The sequence below is a fragment of the Podarcis cretensis genome, assembly GCF_951804945.1.
Source record: "Podarcis cretensis genome assembly, chromosome: 9".
Lineage (NCBI taxonomy): Eukaryota > Metazoa > Chordata > Lepidosauria > Squamata > Lacertidae > Podarcis > Podarcis cretensis.
The window spans coordinates 71,974,676-71,990,213 of NC_137178.1; the positions used below are offsets into that span (position 1 = coordinate 71,974,676).

Sequence of the window (15,538 nt, forward strand, 5' to 3'; positions counted from 1 at the left end):
GCATTCCTGGTTTGTACATGGGACAAAGCAAGAAGAGGGGCGAGTGCCCCAGCCTCACTGAGACTCATTCATATACAGTGGTACCTCAGGTTAAGAACTTAATTCGTTCTGGAGGTCTGTTCTTAACCTGAAACTGTTCTTAACCTGAAGCACCACTTTAGCTAATGGGGCCTCCTGCTGCCACTGAGCCGCCAGAGCACGATTTCTGTTCTCATCCTGATGCAAAGTTCTTAACCCGAGGTACTATTTCTGGGTTAGTAGAGTCTGTAACCTGAAGCGTATGTAACCTGAAGCGTCTGTAACCCGAGGTACCACTGTACTGCTGAACTATGGATAAACTTTGCATGCATACCAGCCCACTGTGGAAATATGGCACATCCAGTGGTACCTCGGAAGTCAAACAGAATCCGTTCCGGAAGTCCATTCGACTTCCTAAATATTCAGAAACCAAGGTGTGGCTTCCGATTGGTGGCAGGAAGCTCCTGCCGCCAATCAGAAGCTACGTCGGACGTTTGTGTTCCAAAACACTCACTTCTGGGTTTGCGGCGTTCAGGAGCCAAAACTTTCGACTCACAAGGTGTTCAGGATCCAAGGTACTGAGAAAACAGAGCCCTGGTTGTCAGCCCATTTAAAAACAACAACAAAGACATAGCTACAGGCCAAACAAGAAAGCTTCATGTGCCCATTGCAGCTGAGGCTCCAAAAATGTTTGTTACATGTTTATTACAACTTAAGATGTAATTTGCCATCAGTTAATTTTGAAATATTACCTTTCTTTCTTTTAGCAGCTGTTGATACCCCTTTGTGCCCAAGGTCAGCAATGTAATGAGAACATCTAATGAAGGAGAGGCTGATGCTCTTCCTGGGGGTGGGGAAGAGAGAAATAAGATATAAATCATTTCTTTTCTCATTGGGGAGAATAAGCTATTTGAGTTTCTTTCAGGGTTGTTTCCTGAAGAATAATCCATTTAAAAACTATATACCTGGGTACATTTTGCTGATCTCCTGTATGAAGGAGTCACTGAAGCCAGCAATGATAGCACCACCTACTGGAACCATGAAGTTTTTGTCCAAACTTTGCACAAACGCATCAATTCGACCTCTTCGTGCTCCCTAAAAAGACAGACACAGAACCAAGATGAGAACCAAGGTGACCTATCCTTAATCTATGTGATAAACAAGGAATTGGTCTTTTAAAAACCCAGTTTTAACTGATTTTATATCTACTGCTTTTTGCATTTTTACTGTTGCTACGATAATTGCTTTTGTTTCTGATGTCTTTGATCTGTTTTATATTTGTTTTATGGTTCTCTTTTGCCGGCTAATTAAAAGATAAATAAACCCAGTAGGCGGATGAACAAAGTATTAGTCAAAGCCACTAAGCATCAGTACAGCCTACCAGGAAAATTAGAATTGTCAGTCCTTCTTGGCACATATTTATTTAAAGCAACTCTTTAGCTGCAAAGGCTCCCAGACAGCTCACTAAAAATGACAGTCTGCCTCCAAAAGAAAAAGAGATAGGGAAGGAGGAGGAAAGAAAGGAAACTCAGGCATTTGTTCTTAAATGTCTTGAAGTTTTTTAGAATGACCAGTTGGAAGGGAAATAGTTCTGGGAGAGGAGGAGCCAAAAATAAGTGTGTTGCATAGCTGTCAACTTACAGATTTGAAAATAAGGGACCAGCAGCCTCGGAAATAAGGGATGGGCAGCCAAAATAAGGGATTTTCAGAGAACGGGTATGTTCGGCTTCTGAGCCCCTCCGAGCCAAAGGCAGAAAGCCCAGCCAGCAGCCAAACAAAGCCTCAAGCAGTGGTTCCCACAGCGCAGCAATCTGGCAAAGGGGATGCAGCAAGGAAAACCACCGTCACCTCTCCGCTGGGAAGCGCTGAGCAAAGGCAAAGGCAACGCGGCCGATTTGATCAGCACAAGGCATGGAAGCTCCACCCCCCAGTCGTTCTTAAGACTCCTTATTGGGTGAGCAATGCAGCCAAGCAACACAGTTGGAGCCTCCCTCCTCCCTGGCCGGCAGGGAGGGAGGGAGAGGAGCTGCTTCCTTTGAAACCCAGGATATTTAAGGGACATCATCAATAAGGGACAGCAGAGGGACACGGCGCTGGGATAAGGGAGTTTCCTGCCAAATAAGGGACGGATGACAGCTATGGTGTGTTGTCAGCTGAACTGAACTGACACTGAGAATGGCCCTACTTCCCTCCTCGGCCTCCGCAGTATCCTGATAAAATGACTCCTGCTCAGTGACAGTTGAGGGAGGGAAAGAACCAAAGGCAGCTAAGTCTCTTATCAGGGTCTTGCACAATTCCCATTCACGTCAATGGAACTTGATACAGGAGAAGTGTCTGGTAGATTGTGCCCAGGTTTCTTTACAGGGGCTCCTTTGTTCCTTGTTAAAACTGTTTTGGAAAACCATGTTAAACAATAGAGATTAAAACCACAGGACGGGTCTCTTGCAACACCACTCTTCTCCAAAACGTGCCATGAGGTTTTAGCCACAAAATTCCTGTTCACTAAGAGATCTTTCTGTAAGATCACAAATGCATATCTCAATTTACAGTTGGAGGATCACTAAATTAATCTGCATTCTCACGCTGAACTGCTTAGGAAGCATGAGTCTTTTAACAGAAAGATTTATTTACATTAACGTATTTCTAGCCCACCTAACCAAGGAGACTTAGGACGGCTGGCATTTTAAGAATAGAAAACATGCTAAGATAGAACAGCAGCAGAATAAAATAATCCAGCTAAGATCCTAAAATCAGCAATGAATAAAACAACAGAACAACATATGCTAAGTTAAAACATCTGTGCAGATAAACATGTTGTCCCCCACCACCACCTTAGTGCCAAAAACTCATTATAGGCACCAAGTGTGCAGTCCGATGGTGTGTGCTCCACAAGCAGGGTACCAACACAGAAAAGGACCTGTCCTCCTGTTCCCCACCTCCTTTTCTTCATCTGGTGGGAGAACTCAGGACAACGACCATCTCAGATAGCATCAGGGGATGCATTGTTTCAGAGTTGATCCCAAGCTACACAGGGCTTTATAGATTATGGTAAAGCCAGTCCTTTGAATTGTACGTAGTATTGCACACAGAGCCATCCAGTGCTGCATCTAACAGCACCTCCAGTCTGTGAATTTGACCCTCAAGGAGTGGAAATCTATTCAAAAAGGTCTGAACACTTATTTCCCAGGTGTGGTCAACTACCACCCTGCCTAGATTGAGCTTTAGAGTGACATTCAGCTCTATTTTGAGTACAGTGGTACCTTGGTTTACAACCATAATCCGTTCTGAAGGTCTGTTTGTAAACCAAAACAGGTTGTAACCCAAGGCACGCTTTCGCCAATGGAGCCTCAAAAAAAAAAAAAGTTCATAATCCAAAAAAATGGGGTGTAATCCAAAAAAAGGTTGCAAACTGGGACATGCACTTCTGGGTTTGACATGTTTGTAATCCAAAACTTATGCAAACCAAGACGTATGCAAACCAAGGTACCATAGTAGATCCATTGAGATTAATGAGCACAACTAAGTTATATATTAATTTTAATAGGTCAACTCTGAGTACAACTTAGTTGACTACCACCCCAAGAACCCACGTTTACTATAATGCAATGCAAAGCAGAAAACATATAAAAATATAAGTAAAAGTGATCCCTTTGAATGTCTTAACATAAATCATAAACAAACAGGAGCAAAACAGAAAGCAGTGTGCAACCCAGTGGACTAATGGACCAATTGTGCTACTCAGTATTTTCTTGACAAGGCTATCATTAGAAGTGATTTATTATTTCCATTACAGGTGATGTAGAAAGTTAAATTGTTCTTCACATTTTGATCTCAGCGTTCCTATGTAACAGTGGAGCTTTCCACAATACAAATGTTAATTTGGCTACAGCCAGCTCTGAAAATATGTTTGTGAGGATGGGAAGAGTGGTGACTGTCCGGCCTATTGCTTGTTCATTGTCTGCCACACTACTGTATTTACACGCATCTCATTTCTGGCGTTCAAGGCCTGAGGGGAAAAAAGATAGGGTGGGTGCAAGCCCCACCTGGTTCCCCAGCGCCAGATCTTACCTTCCTCAGGCAATTTAATAACAAGTCTGTGTTACAGAGGTCTCTCATCTTCAAGTTCTTTCATTAGATAATTCTTTATCTCTGGAATTTTCTGGCTTGGCACATCAAAATTCCCCCCACCCCACTCAGTTCTATGTGGTGCAGCTGCCGTAAGACCGCCCCGCCCCAAACCACGTTTTGCAAATCAGGATCCACCCCTGAGGGTACATGCCTACCCCAAAGCAAATTCCCACAACCCTTATCTTGTTGGTATTAATTTAGTTTTGTTCTGCGTGTGTTGGTGCTAGCTTGTTTTCTCATCCAACGGAATCTAATGCCAGCAGCTGGAGTAGGTTAATATCAGTGTATGTTGAACAGTTAGGGAAGGAAGGTGTCATGGGTGCTGTGACATAAGGGATACAGGGAAACAGACCCCACACCAACGTGAATTCCCCACTTCAAATACTTTGATGCATCCCTTGTTTTGCCGTATGCCTTTATCGGCCACAGGACAAGAATTGTTGTTGTTGTTGTTTGGTCGTGTCCGACCCTTCGTGACGCCATGGACCACAGCACGCCAGGCACTCCTGTCTTCCACTGCCTCCCACAGTTTGGTCAAACTCATGCTGGTAGCTTCGAGAACACTGTCCAACCATCTCGTCCTCTGTCGTCCCCTTCTCCTTGTGCCCTCCATCTTTCCCAACATCAGGGTCTTTTCCAGGGAGTCTTCTCTTCTCATGAGGTGGCCAAAGTATTGGAGCCTCAGCTTCAGGATCTGTCCTTCCAGTGAGCACTCAGGGCTGATTTCCTTAAGAATGGATCGGTTTGATCTTCTTGCAGTCCATGGGACTCTCAAGAGTCTCCTCCAGCACCATAATGAAAAGCATCAATTCTTCAGCGATCAGCCTTCTTTATGATCCAGCTCTCACTTCCATACATCACTACTGGGAAAACCATAGCTTTAACTATAAGGTCCTTTGTTGGCAAGGTGATCTCTCTGCTTTTTAAGATGCTGTCTAGGTTTGTCATTGCTTTTCTCCCAAGAAGCAGGCGCCTTTTAATTTCGTGACTGCTGTCACCAAGAATTGCATCTTTCCAAATGCAGCTTTTTAAAAGTTCAGTTTCCATAACTACGTATGCCATTAAAATACCTTTAACAAACAGATTTCAGCAACAATCTAAGCCACATTCCTAAAATCCCAAGAAGTCTGGCCTATCTTAACATAGGGGTCACCCCCAAATGGAGGGAGGGGGGAGATCAAGAAAGCAGAAAGCTTATGAAAACTGACTAGCCAGATGGCTGGACAAGGACTACTGATACAGAAAAGTTCCACAGTATTTATACTCATACTCAAGATAGGCAGTTGGAAAGGGGCCCAAGACTCTTGCCTCAGCAGGGATCCCCATCACATGCTGCTAAAGGGCAGGTGTTAACTCAATCTGCTGCTTCTGGCTGCATATCTATAACCTATACATCAGCGCAATCACACAGACACAACAGTAGCGAATCTGAGCAGCTCAACAATTTAAAGGAGCTCAAATTTTGCAACAAAGGAAGTTTCACAAACAGTGACGCCGTTTTGCACGAAGAAGTACTGGTGGCAAAAGCCCCCAAATTGGGGAAACAATATCCGAGAGCTCGAAATGGCCTTAATATTGGGTTAACTGATTTGTGGGCTGAGCTGCCTGTTGGTTTAGAAAAATTAGATGGATGCCAATTCATATGCAGGAATCACATTAATAAACAACAATAATAAACACCTAGTATTTATATGCCACCTTTTCAGTCTTTTAAGACATGCATATATCTTTACAAAATATCTCTCATGTCGGTATTATTATCATCACACACCCCAGCATCATACTGCAGGTGCATGCATGCATGTACAAAGCTTGGACTGGTAGCAGCAATTCCTCCCTGCAAGGGTGGGGGCCCATTCAGATGCCCCATCCCCCAGGAGACTGATTCAGGAAACTGGGGATTCCTGAATATTCTTGGGGAGGAGGGTGTCTTCCAGTGGAGAAAGCTGATGATCCTGTAGAAGCCCTGGTTTTGCGATGGAATGGTGAGATGAAATACGGTTGACACAATCGCTCCTGAACATTGGCTGCTTGGTATTCTAGGCAGCTTCAGAATATGAAGCAAGCCAGATGAAGCAAATAAATAATAATAATAATAATAATAATAATAATAATAATAATAATATTTATACCCCACCCATCTGGCTGAGTTTCCCCAGCCACTCTGGGCGGCTTCCAATCGAGTGTTAAAAACAATACAGCATTAAATATTAAAAACTTCCCTAATCAGGGCTGCCTTCAAGTGGTGCAAGACTTGCTCTGCACCCAAACAAACCCTGGTTAGTGCACCTAATCATGCAGTGTAGAAGACTCATTTTGCAGCCTGCACTGTGGCCGACTGGTGGAGTTATTTTAGACAGTTACTTACTAGAGCATTTGAGGACTTGCTGTGACCAACTGGCTGCACACTTTGAGGATAAAGTTGCTTGACTTCAGAGTGACCTTGACTCTGCGGTTGTCACAGTCGCAGATGAAGTATCCAATGCCACCGTCCGTGATGTGTTGTGGGATCGGTTTCGCCTTATGCAGTCAGCTGACGTGGACAAGGGGCTTTCAGCTATATCCCCAGCTACATGTCCTCTGAGCCCGTCTACCCTGGCTTTCTAATTCTAGAAGAGTGGGTTGGATCAGAATGTGCTTACAGCTTCATTGTGGAAGGGGGTGTTGTACCTGCTACCTTGAAAGAGATGGGGTGGTACAGCCTCTCCTGAATAAACCAGCCCTGTACCCCTTGGAGTGGATTAACTATTGACCAGCTGCCAATACTCCTTTACTTGGGGAAGGCCGTGGAAAAGACTGGGGGGTAGGAGCAGCTGCAGGCATTCTTGGATGACACAGATTGTTTAGATCCATTCCAAACTAGGTTCAGGCCTGGCCATGGGGCTGAGTCAACCTTAGTCGTCCTAATGGATGACCTTTACCGAGAGTGGGACAGAACCGAGTGTGACTTTGCTCCTGCTTCTTGGTCTCTCTGTGGCCTTCAGTACAACTGACTATGGCATCCTCCTGGACTAACTCTGTGGAATGGGCACTGTTTGAATACTTTTTATATAACTTTTTTATTGAAATGTTAACGTTTTATTTCATATTTTTGTAAACCACTTATCGAGGTTTCCTTACAATCAAGCAGTATATAAATTTTGCAAAAAATAAACAAGTAAGAGAAAGAGAGGTTGTAGCTTTCCTAGGCTTGCATCAGGTATGTCCTGGCTCACAACTCATTTCCTTAGCCACCACACTATCTAGTCCTTGCATAGTATATTCTCCCAAAGCTGTGTGCTTGAAATTTAATTTCCCTATTCGCTTTTAAATACCATGACAGCTCCTTTTCTGTTGAGCACTCTTAACCCATCCAGTTCAAGAGCCTTTTACTCTCCTCACACAAGTCAGGCTCTGACAATTCAGAATTCAGAAGGCTGAGAAAACTGGTGTGGATCGCGGAATTACCACCCCACATTCTGAGTTTATCTTCTCTCTCTTTAGCAGCTATTGTCCCTGCTCCTTCCACTCCCATTCTCTCAGGAAAATCTGTGACTAGTAAGAGAGTTAAGTATAGATTAAGGTAAGTATAGTGGCACCCACCCTGTGGAATTCCCTCCCACTAGATGTCAAAGAGAACAACAACTACTAGACTTTTAGAAGACATCTGAAGGCAGCCCTGCTTAGGGAAGCTTTTAATGTTTGATGGACTACTGTATTTTAATATTTTGTTGGAAGCCACCCAGAGTGGCTCGGGAAACCCAGCTAGATGGGCGGGGTATAAATAATAAATTATTATTATTATTATTATAGATAAATAACAGAGGGAAACACAGTATTGCCAGCTAGAAAGCTCCAAGTTTCAAAGTCTGGTGTAAAACTCTAGTTAATCTAGAGACACAACGTCCAAGATAGAGGTAAATGCCCCTTACCTGCTGAATGAGATGCATACATTTGGAGGACTGGACTCCATATGCATTATTGACAATGTGGGGGATGTCGTATCTTGCACAAATCTCGGCTAATTCTTCCAACCTGCAAATATAAAATTGAAATTTGGGCAAACACAGTCAAGGACAGAAAAGTAATAGAAGGAACCTGGGAGGAAAGACTGAAATAAATTAAAAGGAAATGTAAGGGAAACAAAGCTGAGTATCTCAGTTAGCCTCCTACTGCTTAAGATGGGATAGAAACAGTTCAAACAGTTCAAATAGCTGCATAACCTACAAGGGGATCATGGAAACCCGGTGACATATTTGGCATTGACTTTGAACAGAAGAGCATATCACCAAAAGCTTTTGCAACTTCCTAAGTTTCATGCTGTTCGAGACCAAAGCCCTTAGACTATGGTATTAGTTCAAGAGTTATTTAGACGTTAGCTAAAGTTGCATTCTTATCTATTTTTCTAATGTGTATTTGGACTAAGAATTCAGTTTAAAAAGCACTTATTTTACGGTCCAATACAGTGGTACCTTCGTTGTCGAATTTAATCTGTTCCGGGAGTCCGATTGACACCCGGAGCCGTTCAAAAACCAAGGCGCGGCTTCCGATTGAGTGCAGAAGCTTCCTGCATTCAATCGGCAGCTGCGGAAGACATTTGGCTTCTGAAAAACGTTCACAAACTGGAACACTCACTTCCGGGTTTGCGGCGTTCGGGAGCCGATTTGTTCGGGAGCCAAGTCATTCAACAACCAAGGTACCACTGTAGTGGAAAACATAGCTGTAATTATTTAGAGGCATTCAATTTCTTTTTAAATCACAACCTTCCCATCTATCTAGATTTCGACTTCAATGGGGACCAAACATATAAAGCAGGCATAGGCAAACTCAGCCCTCCAGATGTTTTGGGACTACAGCTCCCATCATCCCTGACCACTGGTCCTGTTAGCTAGGGATGATGGGAGTTGTAGTCCCAAAACATCTGGAGGGCCGAGTTTGCCTATGCCTGATATAATGTCTGTTGTGAAAATTAAATAGTTCAGGACATATTGAAATGATTTAAACCCAAAAAATCCAACTTTCTGATTAGGGCATTTTGGGGGGCAGGGGGGCAGTATGCCTACTAATTGAATGCTAGAACAGCTAAAATACTTGAACAGTATCCAAAGATCTTAGGGTGCAGCTCCCATGTCTTTTATACTACAGAATCTAGGTCTAGTTACAGGAACAGCTGTGAAATTAAGGACCATATCCAATCATGCTTCTTCTCCTGACCCCTCCAGCCCCCTGGGAGCCCTCTACACAGGAGAAGGAGAGAAAAGGGAAGTCCCAATTTTTTTGTCTGATTCACTGTACAGCTGCAGCGCTACCAAGAACAGTATTCCTGTCTACTGGACTGCCTACATATGTACAATGTTCACAATAATTAATATGATTCATAACCTATTGTGTCATCTGTGTAATGCTCAACTTCATGACACTTTTTTTTTGCTTCTCATTCATTCTTTAACATAGGAAATCAGGCTTAGGTTCAATGTACTATATTTAACAGGGGGATAACGGATTTGGTTTTAAGAGAATATAAATGTAGATTCTAATGGCTTTTTCAAACTCAGATACAACTTAAAACCGAGTTATTTTAGGGAGCACTTGGTATAATTTCATTTATTCAAAAATCCATTTATATAAAATCATCCATTTTTAATCCACCCTGGCCCAAGAGATGAAAAATTGTGCCTCTGAGCTATAAATCCAATCCAAGTTAATTTGGCAGCAATTAAAATTATCATTCTCTTCCTACAGCCTTAGTTTAAATGAGCTGGTAATCTATGTGCACAAGCAACTAATCCAAAGTTCACTCTATTCTGAAGTAGGTCTTTACTACTATAGTGAAGCAAGTGGAGGAATATGAAGCCTGAACTGCAAAAGTCAGGTTATTATTTAAAGTACCAGTGGGGGGTAGAATAAAAGGTTTCAAAGGGTACACAGCCACACACACACTCTCTCTCTATCAGAGATAAAATAGTATTATGAAAACTACCCCCCAAATTATCTTTGCCCAAAAAGAGGTACACCGATAAGACTAAAGTCTCAAAAGGGATATACGATTATTATAAACCTGGGAAATACTGGTGCAGTAGATAGCATGTTGAACATGTATCAGAGAGGCTTGGGGTCAAATCCTCATTCAGCTATGAAGCTCACTGTAGCCTAATAATATTCAGACATAATGCCAAACTGCAGTATGATGGCAGTTTAACAATGAGCAAACACAAGCTGCAGGGTTCACATGCCTGCTCCCTCCTCCTCCTTTTCCCAAAGTGTGAGGTGATCAGTGCTTGCCTACAAACCAGTGCCAACCCCAAGTGAAACCATTCCAAATATGATTGTTTTTAAAAATGTTACAGCCCATTTACTAAGCATGCCCTGCTTCAGGAGCCAGTGCAAGGTAGGATGCTGCATAGCAACTGAACCACCACTCTCCTCAACAGTTAATGGTCTGGGAGTTCAGGCAGCAATCGTTAAGTTTGATGTTATAGACTAGGATGTCCTCCTTGCAGGAACCTCAGTTACTTTTGCTCTTGGTTGCAGGAGCTCTGAACAGCAAGAGATGCCAGAGTTCAAAGAGATTCAAAGAGCCACTCTCAAATGTATTTAAAGTGAAATGCGGGAGGAAAAGAATGTTTTAAAACCATCTGCTGTGTGCTTTATTTTATATAGATATGTAAAAGGTAAAGGTAAAGGACCCCTGGACGGTTAAGTCCAGTCAAAGGTGACTCTGGGGTTGCAGCGCTCATCTCGCTCTAAAGGCCAAGGGAGCCGGCGTTTGTTCGCAAACAGGTTCCAGGTCATGTGGCCAGCATGACTAAGCCGCTTCTGGTGAACCAGAGCAGTGCACGGAAATGGCGTTTACCTTCCCGCCACAGTGGTACCTATTTATTTACTTGCTCACTCCATTGCAGGGATTCGAACTGCCGACCTTCCGATCGGCAAACCCTAGGCTCTGTGGTTTAGACCACAGTGCCACCCGTGTCCCTATATAGATATGTACCTCCTTTAATTTGTTTATAAAAATATTTATAGACCACCACTACCCACACAGAAAGCAAGGTGGTGTTAAATAGTATTTGCAAGTACAATAAAACATAAAGCACTATCAAAACAATAGAAAATAAGCATAGAAATGAGTGGCTCATATTGAAAATGTTTTAAAAACTGAACGGGCGTTCTGGCATAAAAACGTCTTCAAAAGCTGCCTGAAAATTAGCAGTGAGAATGACAGATGAATCTCTGCTATAATAGAATTGCACAGTGTGGGACCAGCAATACTAAATGCCCAACTTCCAGGTGAAGCCAGCTGAGGTTCTGAAACACTGCTTTGCCAGATGATCTCAGTGATTGAACTGGGATGTGCCACATAAGAGCTACAGCAATGTTTTTCTCTCCTTTCCTTCTCTGCCTTTCTTAAGCCTGTTGCATACATAATGCACAGGCCCAGTTCACTGTTTACAAACAGGGCTGCCTAGCTCACAATCCTGAGTCAAATCCAGCCCTCAAGACCATTTTATTCATGGTGGTCCTAACAAAGGTGACATGACGTCGTGGTAAAAGTATTTGCTCAGTTACGACACAGTGTTTAAAAAAGCCATTGTGGGTATTTCCTATGTATGCCACTGCACTGCTATCTCACAAGTATTTGGAAAAGGAAAGGGACCAGTGCCAATCCCCTCAAGATTTTTCCAGAAACAGGTCACCTCCTCATCCTTCTCTCTTCATCCCAAATCAATCATTTCATACAATCAAAGTACCTGTGCTCTGTATCTGCGAAATATTAATTTTATTATAGAGCCTGCCTATCCGGTTGTGGACCAAACAAACCCTGTGCTGCAAAGAGAACGTCAGCAATCTAGGCAACACGATGACCATATATCATATTTTTCGCTCTATAAGACGCACCAGACCACAAGATGCACCTAGTTTTTGGAGGAGGAAAACAAGAAAAATAATAATCTGAATCTCACAAGCCAGAACAGCAAGAGGGATTGCTGTGCAGTGAAAGCAGCAATCCCTCTTGCTGTTCTGGCTTCTGGGATAGCTGCGCAGCCTGCATTCGCTCCATAAGACGCACAAACATTGCCCCTTACTTTTTAGGAGGGAAAAAGTGAGTCTTATAGAGCAAAAAATATGGCACGTATGCAATAGACAATCTTTATAGAATTCCTTCAAACTGTAACAAGTACAAAATGAAATCTTTAGTCTCAAAGTCATTGAAAGATTTTCAGAGACTTTGAGAATTCTATAATTCTAGAATTCTAGAAAGATTGTCTATTGCGTATGTATATGGTCATCGTGTTGCCTAGACACTGCTGATGATATCCAGTTGTGGAGTCAGGTAGATCTGGCTACTGAAATTTGGCAGAATATTAAGAATATGGGCATTTGCCATCTCTCTGGTTTAGAACAACAGCTAGAAAAACAGGTTGCAATCCAATCAACAAGTAAGGCTCCTAGTACGTTTCCGAGCACAATTCAAAGTGTTGGTGCTGACCTTTAAAGCCCTAAACGGCCTCGGTCCAGTATACCTGAAGGAGCGTCTCCACCCCCATCATTCTGCCCGGACGCTGAGGTCCAGCGCCGAGGGCCTTCTGGCGGTTCCCTCATTGCGAGAAGTGAGGTAACAGGGAACCAGGCAGAGGGCCTTCTCGGTAGTGGCACCCGCCTTGTGGAACGCCCTTCCAGCAGATGTCAAAGCGATAAACAACTACCTGACATTCAGAAGACATCTTAAGGCAGCCCTGTTCAGGGAAGTTTTTAACGTGTGATATTTTACTGTATTTTTGGTTTTTATGTAAGCCGCCCAGAGTGGCTGGGGAGGCCCAGCCAGATGGGCGGGGTATAAATAATAAATTATTATTATTATTATTATTATTATTATTATTATTATTCCAGGGAGTCTTCTCTTCTCATCAGGTGGCCAAAGTATTGGAGCCTCAGCTTCAGGATCTGTCCTTCCAGTGAGCACTCAGGGCTGATTTCCTTCAGAATAGAGAGGTTTGATCTTCTTGCAGTCAGGGAAGTTTGTTCAGGGAAGTTTTTAACGTGTGATATTTTACTGTATTTTTGGTTTCTATGGAAGCCGCCCAGAGTGGCTGGGGAGCCCCAGCCAGATGGGCGGGGTATAAATAATAAATAATAAATTATTATTATTATTATTATTATTATTATTATTATTATTAGGTGCATTTAAGGTAAAGGTAAAGGTACCCCTGCCCGTACGGGCCAGTCTTGACAGACTCTGGGGTTGTGCGCCCATCTCACTTAAGAGGCCAGGGGCCAGCGCTGTCCGGAGACACTTCCGGGTCACGTGGCCAGCGTGACATCGCTGCTCTGGCGAGCCAGAGCCGCACACGGAAACGCCGTTTACCTTCCCGCTGGTAAGCGGTCCCTATTTATCTACTTGCACCCGGAGGTGCTTTCGAACTGCTAGGTTGGCAGGCGCTGGGACCGAGCAGCGGGAGCGCACCCCGCCGCAGGGATTCGAACCGCCGACCTTTCGATCGGCAAGCCCTAGGCGCTGAGGCTTTAACCCACAGCGCCACCTGCGTCCCAGATAGGTGCATTTAAAACCACTCAAATCAATGTGCACACCTATTTCTGGTTTGGTTTGCATTGTAACTGCGTGATCTTACAAATGCTTACCGAGAAGTAAGAGTTCAATGGGGCTTACTCCTAAGTTAGTGAGTATAGGATTATACTAAGGGTAGAACAAGGGAGCTGGCTGAGGAGACAGGTGCTCCCGAGAAATAATTATATGAAGTATGAAACTTTGGAGGAAGGAATACCATTATGCCTGCACTTTCCTCGGGAAGGGCTCCCTAACATGGGAGTTCGAATAGTCTTTACATGCAAAGGAATAGTGCTGGAAGAAATGACCACATAAAAGTTATAAAAGGAAAATGCCATTTCATCTGATACCTAGACAAAATGTTATAGCAAAGTTGAAATATATTTTCTAAGGTTGCAGCATTGGGGGCAATCCCGTTGAAAAGATAAATGTGTGACCTTCAGGGGTTGACAGCAGTCCTTTAATAAAAAAAGGCCCTTCAAATGCCATTGAATATTTTAAATTCATAGTTTCAGGAATGAGACAGCGCACAACAGTGTACAGGACTACAAAGCTGGCGGCAGAGAAATGAACGGCAAATTGCAATGGCCTGAGATTAGGTTATTTTTATTTTCACATCCCTGGTTCGATTCAGAATTTTTTTCCAACTCGGTTTAGACAACATTCACAGCACAAAGACAGAATTATTAGACCAACGTTATATCCTTTTACCACATACTTGTACAAACGTGCATTAAATCAATAAATCAACAATATATTTAAAAAAACCAATTCAGTCTAGCCGAAACTAATTTACAGTAAAAGGAAAAAAAGATTCTTACTCAGAAGTTCAACTTTTATATGTGACTATATTTCTAAAGAAGGGACGCGGGTGGCGCTGTCGGTTAAACTACAGACCCTAGGACTTGCTGATCAGAAGGTCAGCGGTTCGAATCCCTGCGACGGGATGAGCTCCTGTTGCTCAGTCCCTGCTCCTGCCAACCTAGCAGTTCGAAAGCACGTCAAAGTGCAAGTAGATAAATAGGTACCGCTCCAGCGGGAAGGTAAATGGCGTTTCTGTGCGCTGCTCTGGTTCACCAGAAATGACTTAGTCATGCTGGCCACATGACCCGGATGCTGTACGCTGGCTCCCTCGGCCAATAAAGCGAGATGAGCACCGCAACCCCAGAGTCGGTCACGACTGGACCTAATGGTCAGGGGTCCCTTTACCTTTTTATATTTCTAAATGCAAAGACTTCTAGAGGAGGACTGCAAATTCCAGCTAGTACTTGACATTGAGGTCACAATCCAACAGTTCAATGCTGGGGTCTGTGTGTGTGTGTGTGTGTGTGTGTGTGTGTGTGTTGCTGTTTCAGTTGATCTAGATCATCTTTCCCCTACATCAGTAATTTTCAAACTTTTCGCCTTTCGGAAATACTTTGCTAGCTTGCCTGCCATGAAATTTTGGACATACCAGACACCCACACACCCATGTCCCATGGGAGAAGATGCGTACTGGCACACAAGCTGTTCTGCAGGGAAACCTGTCAGTCATTACTGATACATTCGCTGGAGAATATCCCTTCCACTAGCTTTCTGTCTAAAACTACTATCCTATCTACCCCATAATATACAGCTAGGTCAAGGATCATATGCAGAACACTCTGGATTAAGATCACAGGATGCAAAATCCTATGGATCTGCCATTTTTGAAACAAATGAATTTAAAAAATACAAAAAGGTAATATGGAAATGAGGAAGGAAAAAGAAGAAGGAAGGCAAGATAAAGGTCTAAAAAATAGAGAGGAAGACTATCTTACGCTAGGAGATGCTTTTGGCCATTGCTATAATATGTGACAGTGGTAAATG

General features: G+C 43.2%; 1 protein-coding gene across 1 annotated transcript in view; it reads right to left on the minus strand.

Moving 5' to 3' along the window:
• Positions 1-15,538, minus strand: part of SEPSECS (Sep (O-phosphoserine) tRNA:Sec (selenocysteine) tRNA synthase) — a 43,072-nt gene that overhangs the window by 12,575 nt on the left and 14,959 nt on the right. Inside the window, exons 6-8 of the mRNA XM_079989768.1 lie at positions 8,058-8,160; positions 984-1,113; positions 771-862 (exon numbers count right to left, since the gene is read on the minus strand). Of these exons, the coding sequence (XP_079845894.1) occupies positions 771-862; positions 984-1,113; positions 8,058-8,160 (325 nt within the window). The remainder of the gene's footprint in view (positions 1-770; positions 863-983; positions 1,114-8,057; positions 8,161-15,538) is intronic.